This window comes from Plasmodium brasilianum, chromosome 9 (genome assembly GCF_023973825.1).
Source record: "Plasmodium brasilianum strain Bolivian I chromosome 9, whole genome shotgun sequence".
Lineage (NCBI taxonomy): Eukaryota > Apicomplexa > Aconoidasida > Haemosporida > Plasmodiidae > Plasmodium > Plasmodium brasilianum.
Window position 1 is genome coordinate 1,758,947 of NC_090122.1, and position 19,094 is coordinate 1,778,040.

A 19,094-nucleotide genomic window follows, 5' to 3' on the forward strand; every position below is an offset into this window, starting at 1 on the left:
TTTTGCGTTAAAAGGGGAATTTAAAGTAAATCATTATAACTATTTGTGAATAGTATGACAATACAAGTCTGATACTTCAAGTATGATACTTCAAATGTGATACTTCAAATGTGATATTGCAGGTTAGATATTGCAAATTTGACTTTCTTCAGTATTGTTATGTCCACTTTTATGCTCTACAGTTTTATGTCGTTTCTGGTACTTTTCTTTCTTTCTTTCTTTTTTTTTTTTTTTTTTCTTTAATTAGATTATTATTGATAAATATATATACACTACATCACAAAAAAAAAAAAAAAAAAAAAAAAAAAAAGTAAGTCTATTTATACGATTTTATTTACACATTTCGTGTATTATTAAAAAGATTCTGTGTATTTACGTATATCACCTAGGGCAAACAATAAAATAAATTTTATTCAGCTTATTTCATTTTATTTTACTAATATTGAGGAATATCTTTATTTTTTTTTTTGTTATTTTATTTTTCTCTTATTCCACTTCTTCTTCTTCTTCTTCTTCTTCTTCCATTACAGGATAAAATATAATTAAAAGGCAGAATTTATTCGTAAAGTATTGGCAACTTACGGACAATTCGTTTCTTACTAAATTCCACGAACGGTGTATTTTATTTGCACCGTTTGGTATCCGTACATACGTACATACATACGTACGTACGTACACACATACATACATACATATGTACAGAATAAAAAAAAAAAAAAAATGTACATATTTTGGCAAATTCAAGATTTCCTCAAAAATCACATATTTTACAAGCAACATAATTGAAGCAAGAGTTAAATGAGAAAGAATATACACAATTTTTTCATTTATTGTCAATAATTATAAAGAGCAAAAAATTCTGCTAAGTTTTAATAATTAAAAAAAAAAAAAATAGCTTACCATAAAATATGAAAATAAGCTAAAAAGAAACATTAATATTTACGTGTGCAATTTTACACCTCAATACGAGAATGAGCATAAATGATGTTAAGTCATTTTAAGTCTTAATTTGCACAATGTATGACTTAGTGAAAAAATGCATAACTGTGAATATCGTTGACATTGCGGTGAAGATATGTAGATTATGTTTCGTTGTGTTACCTTCTTCTTACTTTTTATTCTGTTCTTTTACAAAAAAAAAAAATTGATGTTCGCTCTTGTAGAACGAGGATAATTTTGTCTTTTAATATTTATTTTTAAAAGTTCATTTTTAAATGGTCATCTTTAATTTTGAATAAATCTGAACGTTAAGAATTTTTTTTATTTTAAATATAGGACATGATGTCTTAATTTAAATTAAGGTGTTATATAATTTGTGTCATCATACAAATGGTTATAAAAAAAGAGGGAACAATTTGAAATTGGATACCCCCCCCCAATAGTTTGATATTTGTTATATTAAAACTTTAACAATATATTTACATACGCATATTTTTTCTATTTCCTGAAATTGCGTCGGAGGAATGCACAAAACGGACATAAACACATACGCACATAATCACATACGCACATAAACACATACGCACATAAACACATACGCACATAAACACATATGCACATAAACACATACGCACATAAACACATACGCACATAAACACATACGCACATAAACACATACGTACATATTTGTATATATTGCCTGTTCCTCCAAATAAAATAAAACAAAATAAAAAATAACATATACTATGAAGTTAGTCGAAAATGTCTGCTCTCAAGTACTATAAAAAAAGTTATGAACGAGGAATATTTTTTTATGAACAGATATACTTTTTTTGTAAAGGAAATATAATACAGCTTCTTCCTCATTCCCTATTTCTCATTCCTCATTCCTCATTCCCTATTTCTCATTCCTTATTCCTCATTCCCTATTTCTCATTCCTCATTCCTCATTCATCATTCATCATTCCTTATTCCTTATTCATCATTCCTTATTCATCATTCCTCATTCCTCATTCCTCATTCATCATTCCTCATTCCTTATTCATCATTCCTTATTCATTCTTTCTAATTTTTCCCTATTTTCCTTTTTTTTAAAATAAAATTTAAGGGCCTTTTGTGCAAAATGAGGTGAAGGCAATTTTATATCGTTGAGGCATAATGAGAATTTGATTTTACTATTTAGCAAAGTACCTTGTTTATTTTATTTTATTTTATTTAATTATTTTATTTTTATATTTTTATTATATATTTTTAATTTATTCTTTTATTTTATTCTTTTATTTTATTTTTGTATTTCATTTTTGTATTTCATTTTTGTATTTCATTTTATTATTTCATTTTATTATTTTATTTTATTTTATTTTATTTTTTTATATTTTTTTACAGTTGCCAAAAGGATAACAGATAAATAAGGAAAAACAGCTTTTCTCACAATGATATTATACTGATCAATCTGGTTCATTTTTTTTTTTTTTTTTTGAGCTTTACTTTTATATAACCTAGTTCTGATTTATCTTTTCTTTACAACAATTTTGCTCTTGTCAAAAAATGAAAAAACAAAAAAATAGAACAAATCAGAAATAACACACATTTTTTGCAGTTCGATATAATCATTTTTTTTTTTTTTTTTTTTTCCTTTAAGAGTCTTTTAAAAGTTTGTGTACTAATTTAAAAATAGGTTAGTTATAATTAAATATTTGCAAAATTATTTTTTACCCGAACATAGTATGAGCCATGCAAGGAATATCTTGCGCGTACATAAAACTCAAAAATAAAAGACAGGATAAAAAAAAAAAAAAATATATAAAAAATAAAAATATAACAAAAAAGACTGACGGTTAAGCAATCAAGCGATCATGATTAAATGAATGAAAATTTACTTTTCAGCAAAAGTGCTCTCGATGGTAATTTAAAAATTAAACGTGCAGGTTCAAAGAAAAACGCAGAAATAAATTATATATTTAAAAAGAAAATAAGAAAGAAAGAATCGCATTTGAAAAAAAAAAAAAAGAAAAAAAAAGAGTACATAAATTGGAGAAAAGAGCAAATAAGAAATGAAAATTTTGAAAGATTCTATGAAACCATTTGGTATTGATTTACTTGCATCCGATTTTTATTCTTATGATTTAGACAAAGATTTAAAAACATGTCCACAAAAGATGCAGAGGGAGATTTATGCATTAAATAATAATATTGAAAGACAAATGGAGCAGTATATCGACTGTATTGAAACAGACAAGAAAAAGGTATTGCAATACGATGATGATCTGAAGAAAAGTGATAAAAATCTTTCACATGAAGAAAATAGAAGCGAAGATAATGAAATGTTTTCATCAAGAAATACAAGTAAAAGTTTCGATCTAAATCAAAACAATTTAGAAAAAGAGTATTTACCAAAAGACTCGGATAATTTTCAAAGCTTTGATTTAAGTGAATACGATAATCACGACATGAATTATGAGGAAGCAGGAGAACATTTTGAAGATTATAAAATAAATATAAAAACTGAATCACAGCTATCTGTTTATGAAGAAAGCTTTAATCATAATGTAGAATTATGCGAGAACACAGATGAGGAAAATAGTAAACTATGTAATTTTTATGACAGCAAGTGCGTGAAATATAAAGATTTAGAAGAAGTAGAAGTAGAAGAAGTAAAAGAAGTAAAAGAAGTAGAAGAAGTGGAAGAAGCGGAAGAAGTGGAAGAAGTGGAAGAAGCGGAAGAAGTAGAAGAAGTGGAAGAAGTGGAAGAAGTGGAAGAAGCGGAAGAAGTAGAAGAAGTGGAAGAAGTGGAAGAAGTAGAAGAAGTGGAAGAAGTGGAAGAAGTGGAAGAAGCGGAAGAAGTAGAAGAAGTGGAGAAAACCATCCGCTCTTGTTCCTCCTTTATGGGAAGTGGCAATGAAAGTTTGATGAACAAAATGGAAAAAAATTTTGAAGTGGAAAGTTCAAGTAGAAAAGAAACGTGGAAAGAGGGCAAGATAGAGGGACAAGATAAAAAGTGTAAAGTAAAAAGGAGGGAGAATGGCAAAAAAGCAGTAGTAGAAGTAATAGAGAGTGTGAATGGAAAAAATTTGGACAACGATAAAGAAATAGAAGAAGTTAAAGAAATCGAAGAAAGCAAAGAGGATGAAGAAGGAAGCAGTACTCATATTGTTAAAATGAACAGGTTTGTAAACAAATTTAATTTTACATTTAGAAACAAAATGTGCCCCATATCATGCAGTATTGAGAAAGGGGAAGGAGATAAAACAGAAATATACGAAAAAAAGGAATATGAACAGTTGGAAAAAAATACAAATTTTAATGTACATAAAAAAAGTTTAAGAGAAGAAGATAATGAACTAAATTTAAAAAATGGCAAGAAACAAATAATTAAAAGGGGAAAATGGTCTTCTAAAACCATTCCAGTCATGCTTAATAAGGGGATAGAAGATGAACACATCTTTACAGAGTACACACATAATGACTCACATGGCAGTGAGAAATTCGAAAAGAATTATGATTCATTTGATATATGTAGAAAAAAAGAATCAGTTTTTGGTTTATTTGCTTCAGAAAATAATGCAAGAAAAGGTGAGTCACAAGAAGAAGAGGGAGCAAACATATCCATTACAAGGGACTGTAACACCAGTTCAAGTGAAAAAAGGAAAATTCTAGAATCACTCAAAGGTAGCGAACCTGACTACAGAAGCGGAAGTAGTAGAAGCGGAAGTAACAAAAGCGGAAGTAGTAGAAGCGGAAGTAACAAAAGCGGAAGTAGTAGAAGCGGAAGTAACAAAAGCGGAAGTAGCAAAAGCGGAAGTAGCAAAAGCGGAAGTAGCAGCAACGTTAACATTTATGAGAATCATTGTGACTCTTTTGTTAGGAGTAATTCCAAAAAAGTATCAAACAGAAATGCAAATAAATTAAACAAGTTCGTATATGGTGAGAGCTGGACGGTATCAGCAACAAATGGAAGGATGAATTGTAATGTCTACCCAAAATATTCCAGCAGGAATGACAGAAAATATAGCTTTACCAAAAAAACACATAATAATAATCCTAAAAGTCGTATCGATTCGATATTAAGTAGAAAAAATTATTTAGAAAATATGAATCGTTCAAACAATGAGACATCCAAAATTTTACCAATGCATCATAATACATATAATGAAAATTTATACGATCTGAACGATATAAATATGCCGAAAAAAGTAAATAGGAGAACAATAGGGATTCAAATAAATTTTACAAAAAAAAAATTAAATAAAAAGGTTAATACTGAAGAAGAGTCTCTCTCTATATATATTTCAAGTAATAGGAATAAAAAAGAAAAAATGCCTGAGTTTACATTGAAGCCAAAAATCAAGAAAACCAATTTTGATTTTGACGCACTTGTAGTGAAGGATGGTCATGTGTTTCCTCGAAAAAGAGATCTATTAAAGGACATATTTAGTGCGTACAGTTCATTTATAGAGAAACAATAATAGTATAGTGTGATATTACCAAATGAGAAAATTAGAAGTAAAAAAAAAAAAAAGAGGGAATAATTATAGGACAGCGAAAAAATAGAGACAGACAGCACTAAATTCACTCCCTTTATATATACCATTTTGTATGCCATTTTTTGCTAGGCCTAAGACTGTATATTTTGTTTCCATTATTTTATTTGCCTCATTTTGCTGTAGTTTATTTTATTTTATCTTATATTTTTATCTTATATTTTTTTTTTTTTTTTTTTTTTTTGCCCTTTTTGAGTTCCATTTTCCAGTTTAAGTATATTCCTCACATTAGCTTCACAGCTGTATTATTAGTTATACATAAATAAGTGCGCAAGTATATATTTGCATATATATTAAGCTAGTATGTACATATGTATGTATTACCATGCATGTGCATATATTTCCGCACTGCTCATTTGACACTCCGTGCGTTCACCCTTTTGAATTTTCCAAATTTTCTTTCTTAAATTATTAATTAAATCTTACTTTTAATTTACAAAATTTTAAGAATTCTTCTTTTGCTTTTGCCTTTGCCTTTGCTTTTACGCTTACTTTTGCTCGTACTTTTACTTTTACCTTTACTTTTTTTTTTGTTTTAAATATGCTACCTATGCTGAAAGGATTTACAACTACATAGTTTTTTCTTTTATTGCCCGTATCATATTGTTTATTGTAACAAGAAAAAAAAAAAAAAAAAAAAAAAAAAAAAAAATTACAAAATAAGTAAATGGTGAGGGAAAAAGACAAATAGACTAAACACTAAAAAAAAAAAAATAATAATAAAATAAAAAGAACTAAAACGTATGGACAATCATATAAATAGAACAAAAAGAAAAAGAAAATAAATCCTTTGAAGAAACACATATATTATAATGGTCCATACTGAAAAGCTACAAAAGAATTGTTTTACATATATAATACATACTCTATGAAAAAATGAATAAAATGTTTTTTCCTTATGGAAGATACAAAGGAGGCTAATATTAAAGTAATAGCATTGGATATATGGTGTTATTTGTTTATTCAGATTTAAATTTGTGAATGACTCGGGGAAAGGTGGTTACGTAAAAACATGTTATCTGGTACGTGGTACGTATTACGTGATACATGCACATATACATGCACATATACATACAACTGAGCCACACTTCGAAGGAGGTACTATAAAAATATAGCGCGCATAACTGCCACTGTTTAAGACCCGTACACAAATAAGCAAATTAATCGGGATTCAATTTTTTTTTTTTTTTTTTTTTCATTTAAAATATATAATACCTCCTCTACTGTACGAATTTTTTGCGCATTTTTTCCTGTCTGTTTCCCTGCATTAATTTCTAAATTATGAATATAAATCCAATCATCAAAATTGACAAAATTAATTTTCTTTGCACTTAACAAATTCGAAATGTCATTATGAAAAAATTCTGTTGTGTTATTAAGAAAATTTAAAATATGGGATGTTATTTTTTTGGAATTTAAAATTTGGTTAGATATATTTCCCTTTGGACCAATATCAAACCAACCTGCTTTAAAGATAGCAAATTTTTTTTTTAAAATATCGTCTTTAAATTTTAGAATGGATTGATTATATAAATTTTCGCAGAACTGATTTTTTTTAAATCCTGTTGCAAATATTAGTAAGGGAGTAGTGAAAACTTTTTTTTTTTTTGATAAGGTGAAGAGTCTAATATATTTAAATCTTTGTTCATTTGAAATATTACGTTTTTCATATAATGATTATTAAAATGAATTTTTTTAATTTCGTGATAAAAAATAAATTCAATAATCTTATAGTTCTCATATATATTTTTATTTTTTTCAAATTCTTCATAATTATGAACCATATTTAAAAATAGTTTATGTTGTCTTTGTTTCATTTTATTATTTTCATCATAATTTTTTAAAATTGAACATAAGGAATAATTTTTTTTATTTAATATTACTTTCGTATTATCTAAATTCAATAATTCCCTTAATTCGGAATTCGTAAAAGAAGATTGCCAGTATCCCCTTCTACCCATAATATATATATGTTTAAATTTATGCTTTCTCATTGCATTTAAATAATTATTATTTATATCCGTTTTTTCTAAATTTTCATATGACTTGACCAAAATTCGAGCCACGTCTAATGCCACATTGCCATTTCCTACAATAACAGCACTTGAAAAATTTTCCAACGAACTTAAGTAATTATCTATAGTTTTGCATCTCATATCGTCATAATAACTGTTATAAAAGTATATCAAGTCCAGAGCATGGAAAATACCTCTACCAAGTTTACTATCCTGTTCAGCAGTCTGTTCAGCAGTCTGTCCAGCATCCTGTCCAGCAGCTTGTCCAGCAAACTGTTTAGCATCCTGTCCAGTAGCCTGTTTAGCATCCTGTCCAGCAGCCTGTTTAGCATCCTGTCCAGCAGCCTGTTTAGCATCCTGTCCAGCAGCCTGTTTAGCTTCCTGTTTAACATCCTGTTTAGAAAACTGTTTAGAAACCTGTTTAGAAACCTGTTTAGAAACCTGTTTGTAGGTCTGTTCACTATCCCGTTCACTACACAATCCGTCTGCAACTTTTAGTGCTCTATCATATCCTTTAGCCATCTTCTCCTCCTTCCCCTCTACCAGTTCTACACTGGGCAATGAAATATCAGAGGCACCACAACAAAAGACTATAACGTTGTAATAATTACGCAGTTCTTCTATTTTTAAGTTTACACCAATATTAACATTTCCAAAAAATCTATAATTCTTGCTCAAAATGATTGGATTGAATGAGTTGCAAATATTTTTCACATTCACATGATCAGGTGCTACGCCATATCTTAAAAGCCCATAAGGGTTAGGTAATTTATCAAAAATATCGACTTTTATTCTTTCGTTTTTCAAAAAATATTTACAGCAATATAAAGCTGATGGACCTGCTCCTATTACTCCTATTTTGAAATACTTTTGTTCGTTAGTAAAAAAATACTTGCTTAAAAAAAAGAGTTTTCTCCTTTGGCATTCCACTTTTATACGCATATAGCTTCTCAAGCTACAGTGGTTAAATAAAACCATTATGCGCTAAAAAGGTATCGTGTTTTTAATTTCGATTTTTATTTAATCCTTTCTATTTCTATTTCTATTTCTTTTTTTAATTCTGTTTCTGTCTCTGTTTCTGTTTCTGTTTCTGTCTCTGTCTCTGTTTCTGTTTCTGTTTCTGTTTCTGTTTGTTACTGTTTCTATTTCTATATTTTTTTTTTTCCGCATTTGCGAGGGTAAAATAGTCGTTTCATCTTATTTACAAGTGATTAACAAAAAAATAAGCTGCTCTACTAAGCACATGAATTCATCATGTATTAACATGTATATATGTACGTATATGTATTATACTTTTATGTACAGGCGATGTAACTTAGGAGGGTGATAATATATAACAGACGAAAAAAAAAAAAATAATAAAAATTATCGTTTAACTCAGCTTATTTTTCTAATATTACTTTTATATAAAAATAATTAACCTTTTCAAATGGTTAACGATAACTGTTAAACAGTTATGGAGAGTATATGCTTGTATATCCATAAATATATATATTTAAACATCAATCTGTATATGTTCTTTTCTGTAATGCTACTCTCTGTGAAATTGTTTTATGTTAAATGGAAAGTATAACAAGTTTTGTCGGTATGAAAAATGTAAACGTGTACGTATATATTCATCTGCGTATAAATCCGTGTGTATATATCCATCTGCGAATATATTCATCTATGTATTTGTTCGTCCACGTATACGTTCATGTACGTATGAAAGAATGCATATAAAAATTTGAAATTTTAAAAAGAATTAAAAAATAATGGCATCAGCTTAACTTATCTAGTTGCTATGATAAAAAGTTATATATTTGAACAAATTAAAAATATGCACATACATGTATGATCACGTTTGAACGCCTCAATATTAAACAACATATAAAACAGGGGTCTCATTATAAATGATATATATGGTATGTTACATGTATATGATCATATTCATACAAATTCATATATATGCATGCATACCAACATACATGCATACATACGCACATTACTTACATGCACTCTGTAACGACAACCTACAGTTTTTGCGTAAAACAAATTAACACCTCCTTAGACAAGGTGATATATAGAATGTTATATCATTTTTAATTTATGTCAGATGTGTGAAACAGTTCTTTTTCGCTAACATTTTAGAACAAATACTTTATTCCCAGACATGCGTAGAGTCATACGTATGGGTTTAAAATAATTGCAGTTGGCTGAAAATGTAAATGTGTACACTTGAAAAAAAATTGAAAAAAAGGATTAAAAAAAGATGAAAAAAAGGATTAAAAAAAGATGAAAAAAAGATGAAAAAAAGGATTAAAAAAAGATGAAAAAAAGATGAAAAAAAGATGAAAAAAAGGCGAAAAAAAGATGAAAAAAAGACGAAAAAAAGATGAAAAAAAGGCGAAAAAAAGATGAAAAAAAGACGAAAAAAAGATGAAAAATAATGAAAAGTTTAAAAAAGGCTTAAAAATTGAACATATATTGGAAGAGCTCCTAAACGAGCTGCCATATTTTGGGACTAAAGTGTAGAGATGGGGTAATAATTACTTGAAAATTATCACTTTTTTTCAAAATTTTTGTTATCTCAATCCATTTATTATTTAATTTTATAAAATAAAAAATAGATGGGAAGTTTATTAAACCAATTTTTAAGGGGATAATTGTTAAATTTATGACATGTTCAGAATTTTTTGATATAAAAAGTACCCTTTTTTTAAATCCATTTATTAACCAACTATATTGCTCCTCGTTATTTATTTTTTTTTTTTCATTATCTATGCACACAGAATATTTCATATAAATATCTTCATTAATTTTATTTAATAATACAATTTTAACGTTTATATTAGAATGTAACATCCCATGTTTCGGTATTTCATAATCAACATTAATAGGTAATAAAAATTGAGGTATTAACACATGGAAATTATATATATATTCTTTTTTCTTTTTTTCATATATTTTCTTAATAAACTGGTTTCCACATTCATATGTTATATTCATGTTCCCAATTGTATTTTCATAATTTAAAAGATTCATCGAATTGTTTTTTCCTTCTAACATATCGTCATATGTCACTTCAAAAAGCAAAAAAATACTCGTTCCTCCATTAATTCGACTATTAATTTCAATTTCATCGTAAAGATATTTTTCTTCAATACTTGAGCCCTTCTCATCAAAAGATATAATTTTTTTTTTCCTATCATTTTCAATGGAACCGTTTGAATTGTTTATTCCTGACGTGTCCATGCGAATTGCATGCGGCTCGCTAAAATTGTTAACAACTGACGCGTTCATGTGATTTTCATTCAATATACTAAAAATGTCGTCGCCTGACCCCTTCATACAATTTTCATGAGGTGGGCTAAAATTATCTCCTCCTGACGCGTTTATGCGATTTTCATGCGGTGCACTAAATTTGTCGCCGCCTGACTCGTTCATGCTATTTTCATTCGGCAGGCTAGAGTGGCTTTCGCCTGACTCGTTCATGCTATTTTCATTCGGCAGGTTAGAGTGGCTTTCGCCTGACTCGTTCATGCTATTTTCATTCGGCAGGTTAGAGTGGCTTTCGCCTGACTCGTTCATGCTATTTTCATTCGGCAGGTTAGAGTGGCTTTCGCCTGATTTGTTCATATAATTTTCATTTGATGGACTGGAATTGCACTCCCCTGAGTAGTTCAAACTACTTTCATTTCCATTGTATATGGAGTTTTCCGCCAAATCATTATGGTTGTTTCTTTTCAAAAAAAATTTCTCCATATTATGTTGGTTATCCTCATTATTTAACAAAAAAATTTTGGTACTTTTTATTTGTGTAATATATTTTTTTAAAATAGTTATGTGGAATTTTTTTAAATATAAAGCATAATTGTCATTATGTAATTTTAATATTAATTCATATAACATTCCATTGTTTGATCTGTATGTATTTATTTTTTCCTTAAAAATATTTACAAGATCGAATGTTTTTTCTATAATTATTTGGTTATTTAAACAAGGATTCGAAGTAATTTCTTCTCGGTTAATAAAATCATCAAATTTAATTTTACCTACATAATTAATATTTGATAACTTATACATGTCTGTCCTTCTTTCCCTTCTCTTTTTTCTAAGTAAGTCTATATTTATTATACATTTTATTTTTACTTTTTCTGTTCTATTTTGACTCTTATTATGGCTTATAAGCAGATTATCAGTCAGTGGAACTACACTGCTATTCCCTTCACCTTTTAAACTCTCAGTACAATTTTCATTACAAGTGATGGGGTTGGTATTTATTCTTTTCGGAATAAAAGAAATAATTGCATAAGCATTGTCTATCCTTTTGTAGGCCTCTACGTGCGACTCATCTTTCTTTTCTTTTACTTTTAAGCTACATTTTTTCAAATTATATTTTTCGTTATTTAAAATGTGCATGGACATATTACTACTTGTACTACTACTATTTTTGATGAGAAGCATTTCTTCGTCGTCTAAAATTTTCATCTGTTCGATTTGCATATTGTCGTTCTTTTCAATATAAAAATGGATGAAATCTTCAACGCTGTGGTTTTCTAGCGTGTTATTCCTGTTAGCAGTGCCGCTATTATTACCTATGTTAGCAGTACGGCTATTACTGCATATGTTAGCAGTACGGCTATTACTGCATATGTTAGCAGTACGGATATTACTGCATATGTTAGCAGTACGGCTATTACTGCATATGTTAGCAGTACGGCTATTACTGCGTATGTTAGCAGTACGGCTACTACTGCGTATGCCTTCTGCTTTTTGAAGAAAAATTTTAATATTTCTTACTTCTTTACCCGCCTTATCATCGCTCCTCCTGATAGTGATTAACTCAAAGTCCTCATAGTGCATATGCTTGTGATTATTTCTAACAATTAACTTGATATAATTTACATTGTTATAGACTAAGGAGGTGCTATTTAAATAAGATGCAATTAACTTACAATTCAAAATTGAATCCAATGTTTTTATCTTAACATAGAGTGATGAAACTAGCTGATTTAAAAAAAAATTTGCATATTTTTTGGTATCAACAATTATATAATTATTTATTATAAATTGGCTATAGGCTCTTAAAAATGGATATACTAAACTACTATTTGGTAATATACCAATTTTTTGATAAAAGGAAAAATTATTAATTACAAGAAAAACATAATTAATTTTATAATAGAAATGTTTCCATATTATTTTATTGGATTCTAGAATATTAACAACATTTAATTTAATGATATTAAGTCCATGTTTAATTATTTGTTTAGTTCTGTGGAATTTTAAGTATAAACTATTGTTATCCCTTTCATTATATAACTGAATAATAATATTATCAATATGTAAATCTTGAGTAAAGGAGGAAAAAATAAATAAATCCAAATTTTCATCATACTGCACACATAACTTTTTGATCCGTAATATCTCCCTTGTTTTCTTCTTAACTTTATATTTGCGCATTGTCATATGCAGTAATGTTTCTATATGATTAATATTTGCATTCATATTTTCATTTGTTTCCATCTGATAGTAGCTATTATTGTTTTGTTCATTTGATGTTTTATTCTCTTCGTTGGATGGAAATTCCCACTTGTTACTCATTTTCTTTTCATCATAATTTCCAAAAATCATATTTGACACAAAAATATAAAGGTTGTAGTCTGACTGCACAAATATTTTAATACCCGAGTTAGGTATATATATATCATTATTCCTTTCATTTGTTGATAAAGAAAAATTATATTTTTTTAAGCTTTTTAAAAAATATCGATTTATTTCAAAGTAATAATTATCTTTGCAAAATTCTTTTTTTTCTAATTTGATTAATTTATTTCTGTTCATTTTGGTAGCAACGTTTTTATTTATTTTTCCATTTTGTGTATAGTGCCTATTTGTAGGAATAGTTTTTTCTTTTTTTTTTTTTTTTCGTTCCCCCTCTACCTTCTTTGTCTGACTTTCATGAATGGGTAACTTCATCCCCTCATCTGTAACCTCGGGCAAGCACTCCGCAAAGCATTCAGTCATGCAGTTTGTTACACACTCCGCCTTACACTCTGTCAAGCAGTTTAACGGTGTACCCCACTGTTTACCCCCCTGAGTGATGTCGAGTACTTGCATCTTTACAATCTCTTCTGGCAATACAATGTTCTTCTTCAATGAGTTAAAAAATATTTCATCGTATTTTTTATGTTGCTCCATTTTGAGAACGGACCGCTGATTGTTCATAGAATATAAGTAGTACTGATAATTTTGAATTACGGTAAAATTTATATTTACATTTATGAAAGATAAGATCCTAGTGTATTTATTGGACAAGAAAAAGGATGAACAAAAATGGTAGAAATTATTATTTATATCATGAAATAACAAAAGTTGCATGCACAAAGTGGTAAGGACATCAAAGTTTGATTTTTGAATTATTCGCTTTAAAATTTTGAAAGACTTTTTATATATCTTATTTTCAAATAATAGAAGTGCTAAAAAAAATTTGTTTATAATTGAAATGTTGTTATATTTTCGATAACAGAGATTAATAATTTTATTCATAATATTAATAAGTAAGGAATTTTTTTTTTTTTCATTATCTTTTGAAAAATTTTTTATTTGATAAATAGGAAAATTATGATAAATATTCTTTTTTGCATTTTTTATTTCTTGTATGTCTTCCTTTTCTATATTTTGTTCAAACCTTTTTTGTTCTAAATAATTTAAAAAAAAATTGCACAAATATATTTCCTGTGCATATTTTTGATAGTACAACGAATTGTAATTATAAATATTTAATATATTTTTCAAAATAACAAATGATAACTTAAAAATATTTGATACATTTATACAGAAATCATTATGTAAACATATTTTTTTATAATTATTTTTTGAATCAGAAAAATCGGACAAGGTCGATGATATCTGTGATGAAGATGAGTTAACCACAGAGCTATTTCTTTTCGTTTTCACTTTTACATTTTTTTTCGATTTTTTTTTTTTTGTAAAATTCTTTTTATACCCTAATTTCATAATATTCTTTTGTAACGATAAGTATTTGCTAATATTTGTATTTTTCTTTATATTCTTGTCATTCTTGTTCTTTTTGTAATCCTCCTGGTAAAAGTAGCTCCTACGCTCAAAAAGAAATTTAATTAAATTTGCCAAATTGTAGAAATAGATCGAAAAGTAGTTTTCCTTATTTATGAAACAGCAATTCAGCAAAAATTCTGCTTTCGTCCTTTCGTCTAAGAATAAGTTCCTATTACTGCACCTTATTCTGTTGTTGATGTTTCTACCTGGTTCCCTGATATTCTCAGGGTTATCAACGTTATTAGTGTTATTAACAGAACTTTCGGTCGCACTTTCTTCAGCCTGCTCTATCGTATCATCCACTGCATTGCCCACTCCATATACTGCACTGCTTATCGCACTGCCCGCTATTCTGTCTAGGATGTCTTTACAACTTGGGTCATTTCCTCCAGTAGAACTAAAAATCCATCTAAGCTCGTTTATTAAGCGTCTTTTGCACTTGTACAATTTATGGTCATATTTACTTAAGTAATGTTGATTGACTTTTCTTTGATTTCTCTTCTCTTGCTGCTCATCGTGCTGCTCATCGTGCTGATCGTCGTGCTGCTGGTCTTCCTCGATTGGCAATTCATTTTTATCTCCAACACAATGCTGAGCATTTTTTTTTATCAGTTCTTTTCTTCTATACTTTGTTATTTTTTTTTGAATGTTTTTCAAATAATTAAGATTCTCAGCGTTTCTGGTAAGATTATTTTTAAACCGATGGAAATTGTGCATAAATATAAAAATTTTATTTGTGTAAAAAAATTTTGCAAATTTTAAAGCCTTACTCGAAATGTATGAAAACTTGTTTAAAAAAAGTAAAATAGTGAATTTTTTAAAAAATATATGCTCTAATAAATGAATAGAACATATATTTTTTTCTCTAATATATCTAGCTATAGTTAAATAATTTTTTTCAAATAAAATAGAAGAATGTATAATACACTTTTTTTTTTTTATGTACACGTTCAGGTATTTAATAAATAATTTTGCAATAGTACTATATAAAACATAACTCTTCTTAAACATATTTAATTTGAAATATAGTAGACATAAGTGTTCACTCCACATAAATAAAGATAGAAAAAGATCATACATATCGACATATACTTGTTCCTCATAGTCTGTTATAAATTCAAGTGCATTTATGTAAGACGAAACATCATTTTGGCGTAAAAAAAAATTGATATTTACATAATCATTACAAAATAAAAATACAGCATGGTTTTCATAAAACTCTAAGAACTCCTCAATTTGAGTCTCTTCTTCGTTCTTCTCTATGTAAGTGTTCGCTATGTAAAATCTTTTATTTTTTTTTTTTTTCTTTCCACCAGTACTACTACTGTTATAGTTGCTGTAATTGTAGCTGTTGTAGTTACCGCTATGATTATTTCCGCTGTGTTTATTTCCGCCATGGTTGTTACTACTATGGTTGTTACTACTATGGTTGTTACTGCTATGGTTGTTACTGCTATGGTTGTTACTGCTATGGTTGTTACTGCTATGGTTGTTGCTATTGTTATTGTTGATTTCCTCTGTGATTGTCTTTTTCTTACTTTCGACATAGTTTAAAAAGTTGTTCATACTTTTGCTAAACCCATTTTTTATTAAATTATACTTTTTTTCTATACATATTTTTATATGATCCATATATCGTGTTTTGAAATGTTCATACAGTTCTTTCATTTTTTTATTTGAATCATAATCCTCCATTTTTAGAATTGGAAAACTTAATATTTTGATGCTCTTACAACTATTATGACTAAAGTCAGCTTTTATTTTTTTTATATTTTTGATCTCATTCAAATTATCATCAAGATTATATGCATATATAATTATACATTCATCATATTCATCATTCATACTATTTTCTTTATATCTATTTAGTATAGATTCTTTCTCCTTTTTATATTCTTCCAAATTATTTAAATATAAAAAATAAATATATATTAACGACCTTTCAGATAATGTATTCTCTTCATTTTTGAAATATTCAGATATAGGATTATTGTAATATATATATTTTAAATTTATTCGTAACACATTTATTCTTTCATCTAATTTTACATCTGACAGTTCGTAAAAATCTTCTTTAAAGAAATATTTTAATTTGCTCAAAATCTTTTTATCTCCATAGCATGATACGTTCAACTTATCCGCGTACATTATCTTTTAATGCCAATAGAAATAAAAAAAAAAAAAAAAAAATCAGCTCAAAAGGAAATAGTACAGAGTGTACAAGTCGTACAAGTCGTACAAGTTGTACAAGCCTTACGTATGTTAAGCAAGCATACACATACATATAGATATAGGTATAAGTATATGTATATACGCACACACACATTCACATGGGCAGTATAATGTGTATATGCGCATATATCACTCCTTTTACGGATAAATGCATTACTCCCACGTTGAATAGCAAACACGGGTAGTCTATATACTGCTGGTATAATTATTTGAGGACAGGGTGGGGGAGATACATTATCCTTCCCTTCAATTGCTTAGCTGCTCGTGCTACTCTTTTCTTCTTCTTCTTTTTTTCTATTGCTTCGTACTTATTTAGGTAATATATAATACATAACGAAGTAGCAATGAGGAGGAATTTATGCATCATATTATATTTTTTTTCTTTTTCCCTTTTTGGGCATTGATAGAGTTTGAATGGAGCACACATATATATATGGACAACTGCACATATATATATGGACAACTACACATATATATATGGACAACTACACATATATATATGGACACCTAAACATATATATACGGACAGCTATACATATATATGAAATACCCCTCTATAGGCTAAAATTTCATTTTCCTAATTAGTAAAATTAATAATTATAAATGTTATTCAGTCATTTATTCATAATTATCTGCTGCACACTAATAGGAAGTAATGCGCAATAGTTGATCTGATAATAGCTTTTGTGTGCTTACATAATTTTTGGATAAACGCATGTAACACTTATTTTATTTTTCCTCTTCAAGAAAAAATCATTTGAAAAAATCAGTTAAAATCAATTAAAATTAGTAAATAAGAAAATTAAAAAATGGTAAGGGCATAAAGGCGTAAACCTGTGGGAGCACATTATGGTGAAACCAAGCGAGGGAAAAAATATAAATAAAAAAAAATTTAACAAAAAAAAAAAAAAAAAAAAAAAAAGAGAATTTTAAAATGAATTTTTTTTTTTTTTTTTTTTTTTGATTTAAGTAGTATATTTCATTAACGTTGATCTTTCTATTGGAGCATAATAAATGCTGAGTTTTTTAATTTCTTGTGTTCCTTTGTTCTTCTTTTAAGCAAGCTTGAATTTACATTATTCCGTTACAATGATAGAAGAGTTATCTAGTATACGCATACATATATGCATACGTATACATATACACTTAAATATAAATATATATATACCTGTTCAAAATTACGCGTACATTTGCACACATATATATATATGCATGTACGTAAATTTATTTTCTTTTATGGTCACTATATCCCATTTTTTCCTTATTCGACATCTGCATCCATCCTTCTTTCCATTTTCAAATATTTTCAAGTATCTTCAAATTGCAAAAATTTACTGATATAATACAGAACAACAAAATTGAAATAGTGTCTATCACTAATTTTAAATTATTTATATTCTATTATTTTGTACATGCTTTTTCAATGAACATACTTAACTGCTTTTTCCCAACAAGGGAGATTTTATATAGTTCATAATACATTATTTTGTGAATTAAATTTTGTAATTTTCTTTTTTTTATTTGTTTTTTTGTTTTATTTGTTTTTTTGTTTTATTTGTTTTTTTTTTTATTTGTTTTTTTTTTCTTTTTGTTTTCTTTTTATTTTTATTTTTTTATTTTTTTTTTCGCCTTCCAGTTTTTATATTACATTTTTTAAAAACACGTACGTTGCCATGTATAATACATACACTCATGTATTGCTCTCATTGCCTATGAATTTAATATATTTATATCGCTTTGCTATTTGATTATTTTACCAAGCTACGGTATCTTAGCTTTTATTCTTTTGTACATTCATTCATTCATTCACTCACCTCTTTATTGGTTTATTTTTTTTACTAATGTATTTTTAATTAGCTGCATAGTCTTCATTAGCAGAACTTAAAAGGGTAAAAAGCATTTCGCCCCAAGGAAAGTTCATTGGATCATTATTTAAAAAAGTATATGTCAAAGGAAGTTGTAAAACATCATACATATATATGTATTTATATTAATACAAAAACGCTTTAAAAAGAATAGCTAAAAAAAAAAAAATAAAAAATAAGCGAACGAATAAACAGACGAACGAACAAACGAACGAACAAACGAACGAACAAACGAACAAACGAACAAACGAACAAACGAACGAACAAACGAACGAACAAACGAACGAACAAACGAACGAACAAACGAACAAACGAACGAACAAACGAACGAACAAACGAACGAACAAACGAACAGACAAATAGACGAAAAAATAGAATTTTCCTTTTTTTTTTTAATTACTCAAAGTAAGGGAGACTACAAAAGTAACTGAAGTACGTAA

General features: G+C 27.7%; 3 protein-coding genes across 3 annotated transcripts; 1 reads left to right on the plus strand and 2 right to left on the minus strand.

The window, feature by feature from the left end:
* Nucleotides 1-2,993: 2,993 nt before the first annotated feature.
* Nucleotides 2,994-5,405, plus strand: MKS88_002992 (uncharacterized protein; the record flags this gene model as incomplete). The annotated part of the gene is made up of 1 exon (XM_067216047.1): nt 2,994-5,405. One exon carries the CDS (start codon nt 2,994-2,996, stop codon nt 5,403-5,405), a length of 2,412 nt encoding a protein of 803 aa, XP_067073566.1.
* Nucleotides 5,406-6,614: 1,209 nt separating this feature from the next.
* MKS88_002993 (adrenodoxin reductase) lies at nt 6,615-8,473 on the minus strand (the record flags this gene model as incomplete). Its single annotated transcript, XM_067216048.1, has 2 exons — nt 6,615-7,025; nt 7,142-8,473. 2 exons carry the CDS (start codon nt 8,471-8,473, stop codon nt 6,615-6,617), a joined length of 1,743 nt encoding a protein of 580 aa, XP_067073567.1.
* Nucleotides 8,474-9,973: 1,500 nt separating this feature from the next.
* On the minus strand, nt 9,974-16,705 carry MKS88_002994 (uncharacterized protein; the record flags this gene model as incomplete). Its single annotated transcript, XM_067216049.1, has 1 exon — nt 9,974-16,705. The coding sequence occupies one exon, from the start codon at nt 16,703-16,705 to the stop codon at nt 9,974-9,976; it is 6,732 nt and encodes a 2,243-aa protein (XP_067073568.1).
* Between the last annotated feature and the right edge of the window lie 2,389 nt (nt 16,706-19,094).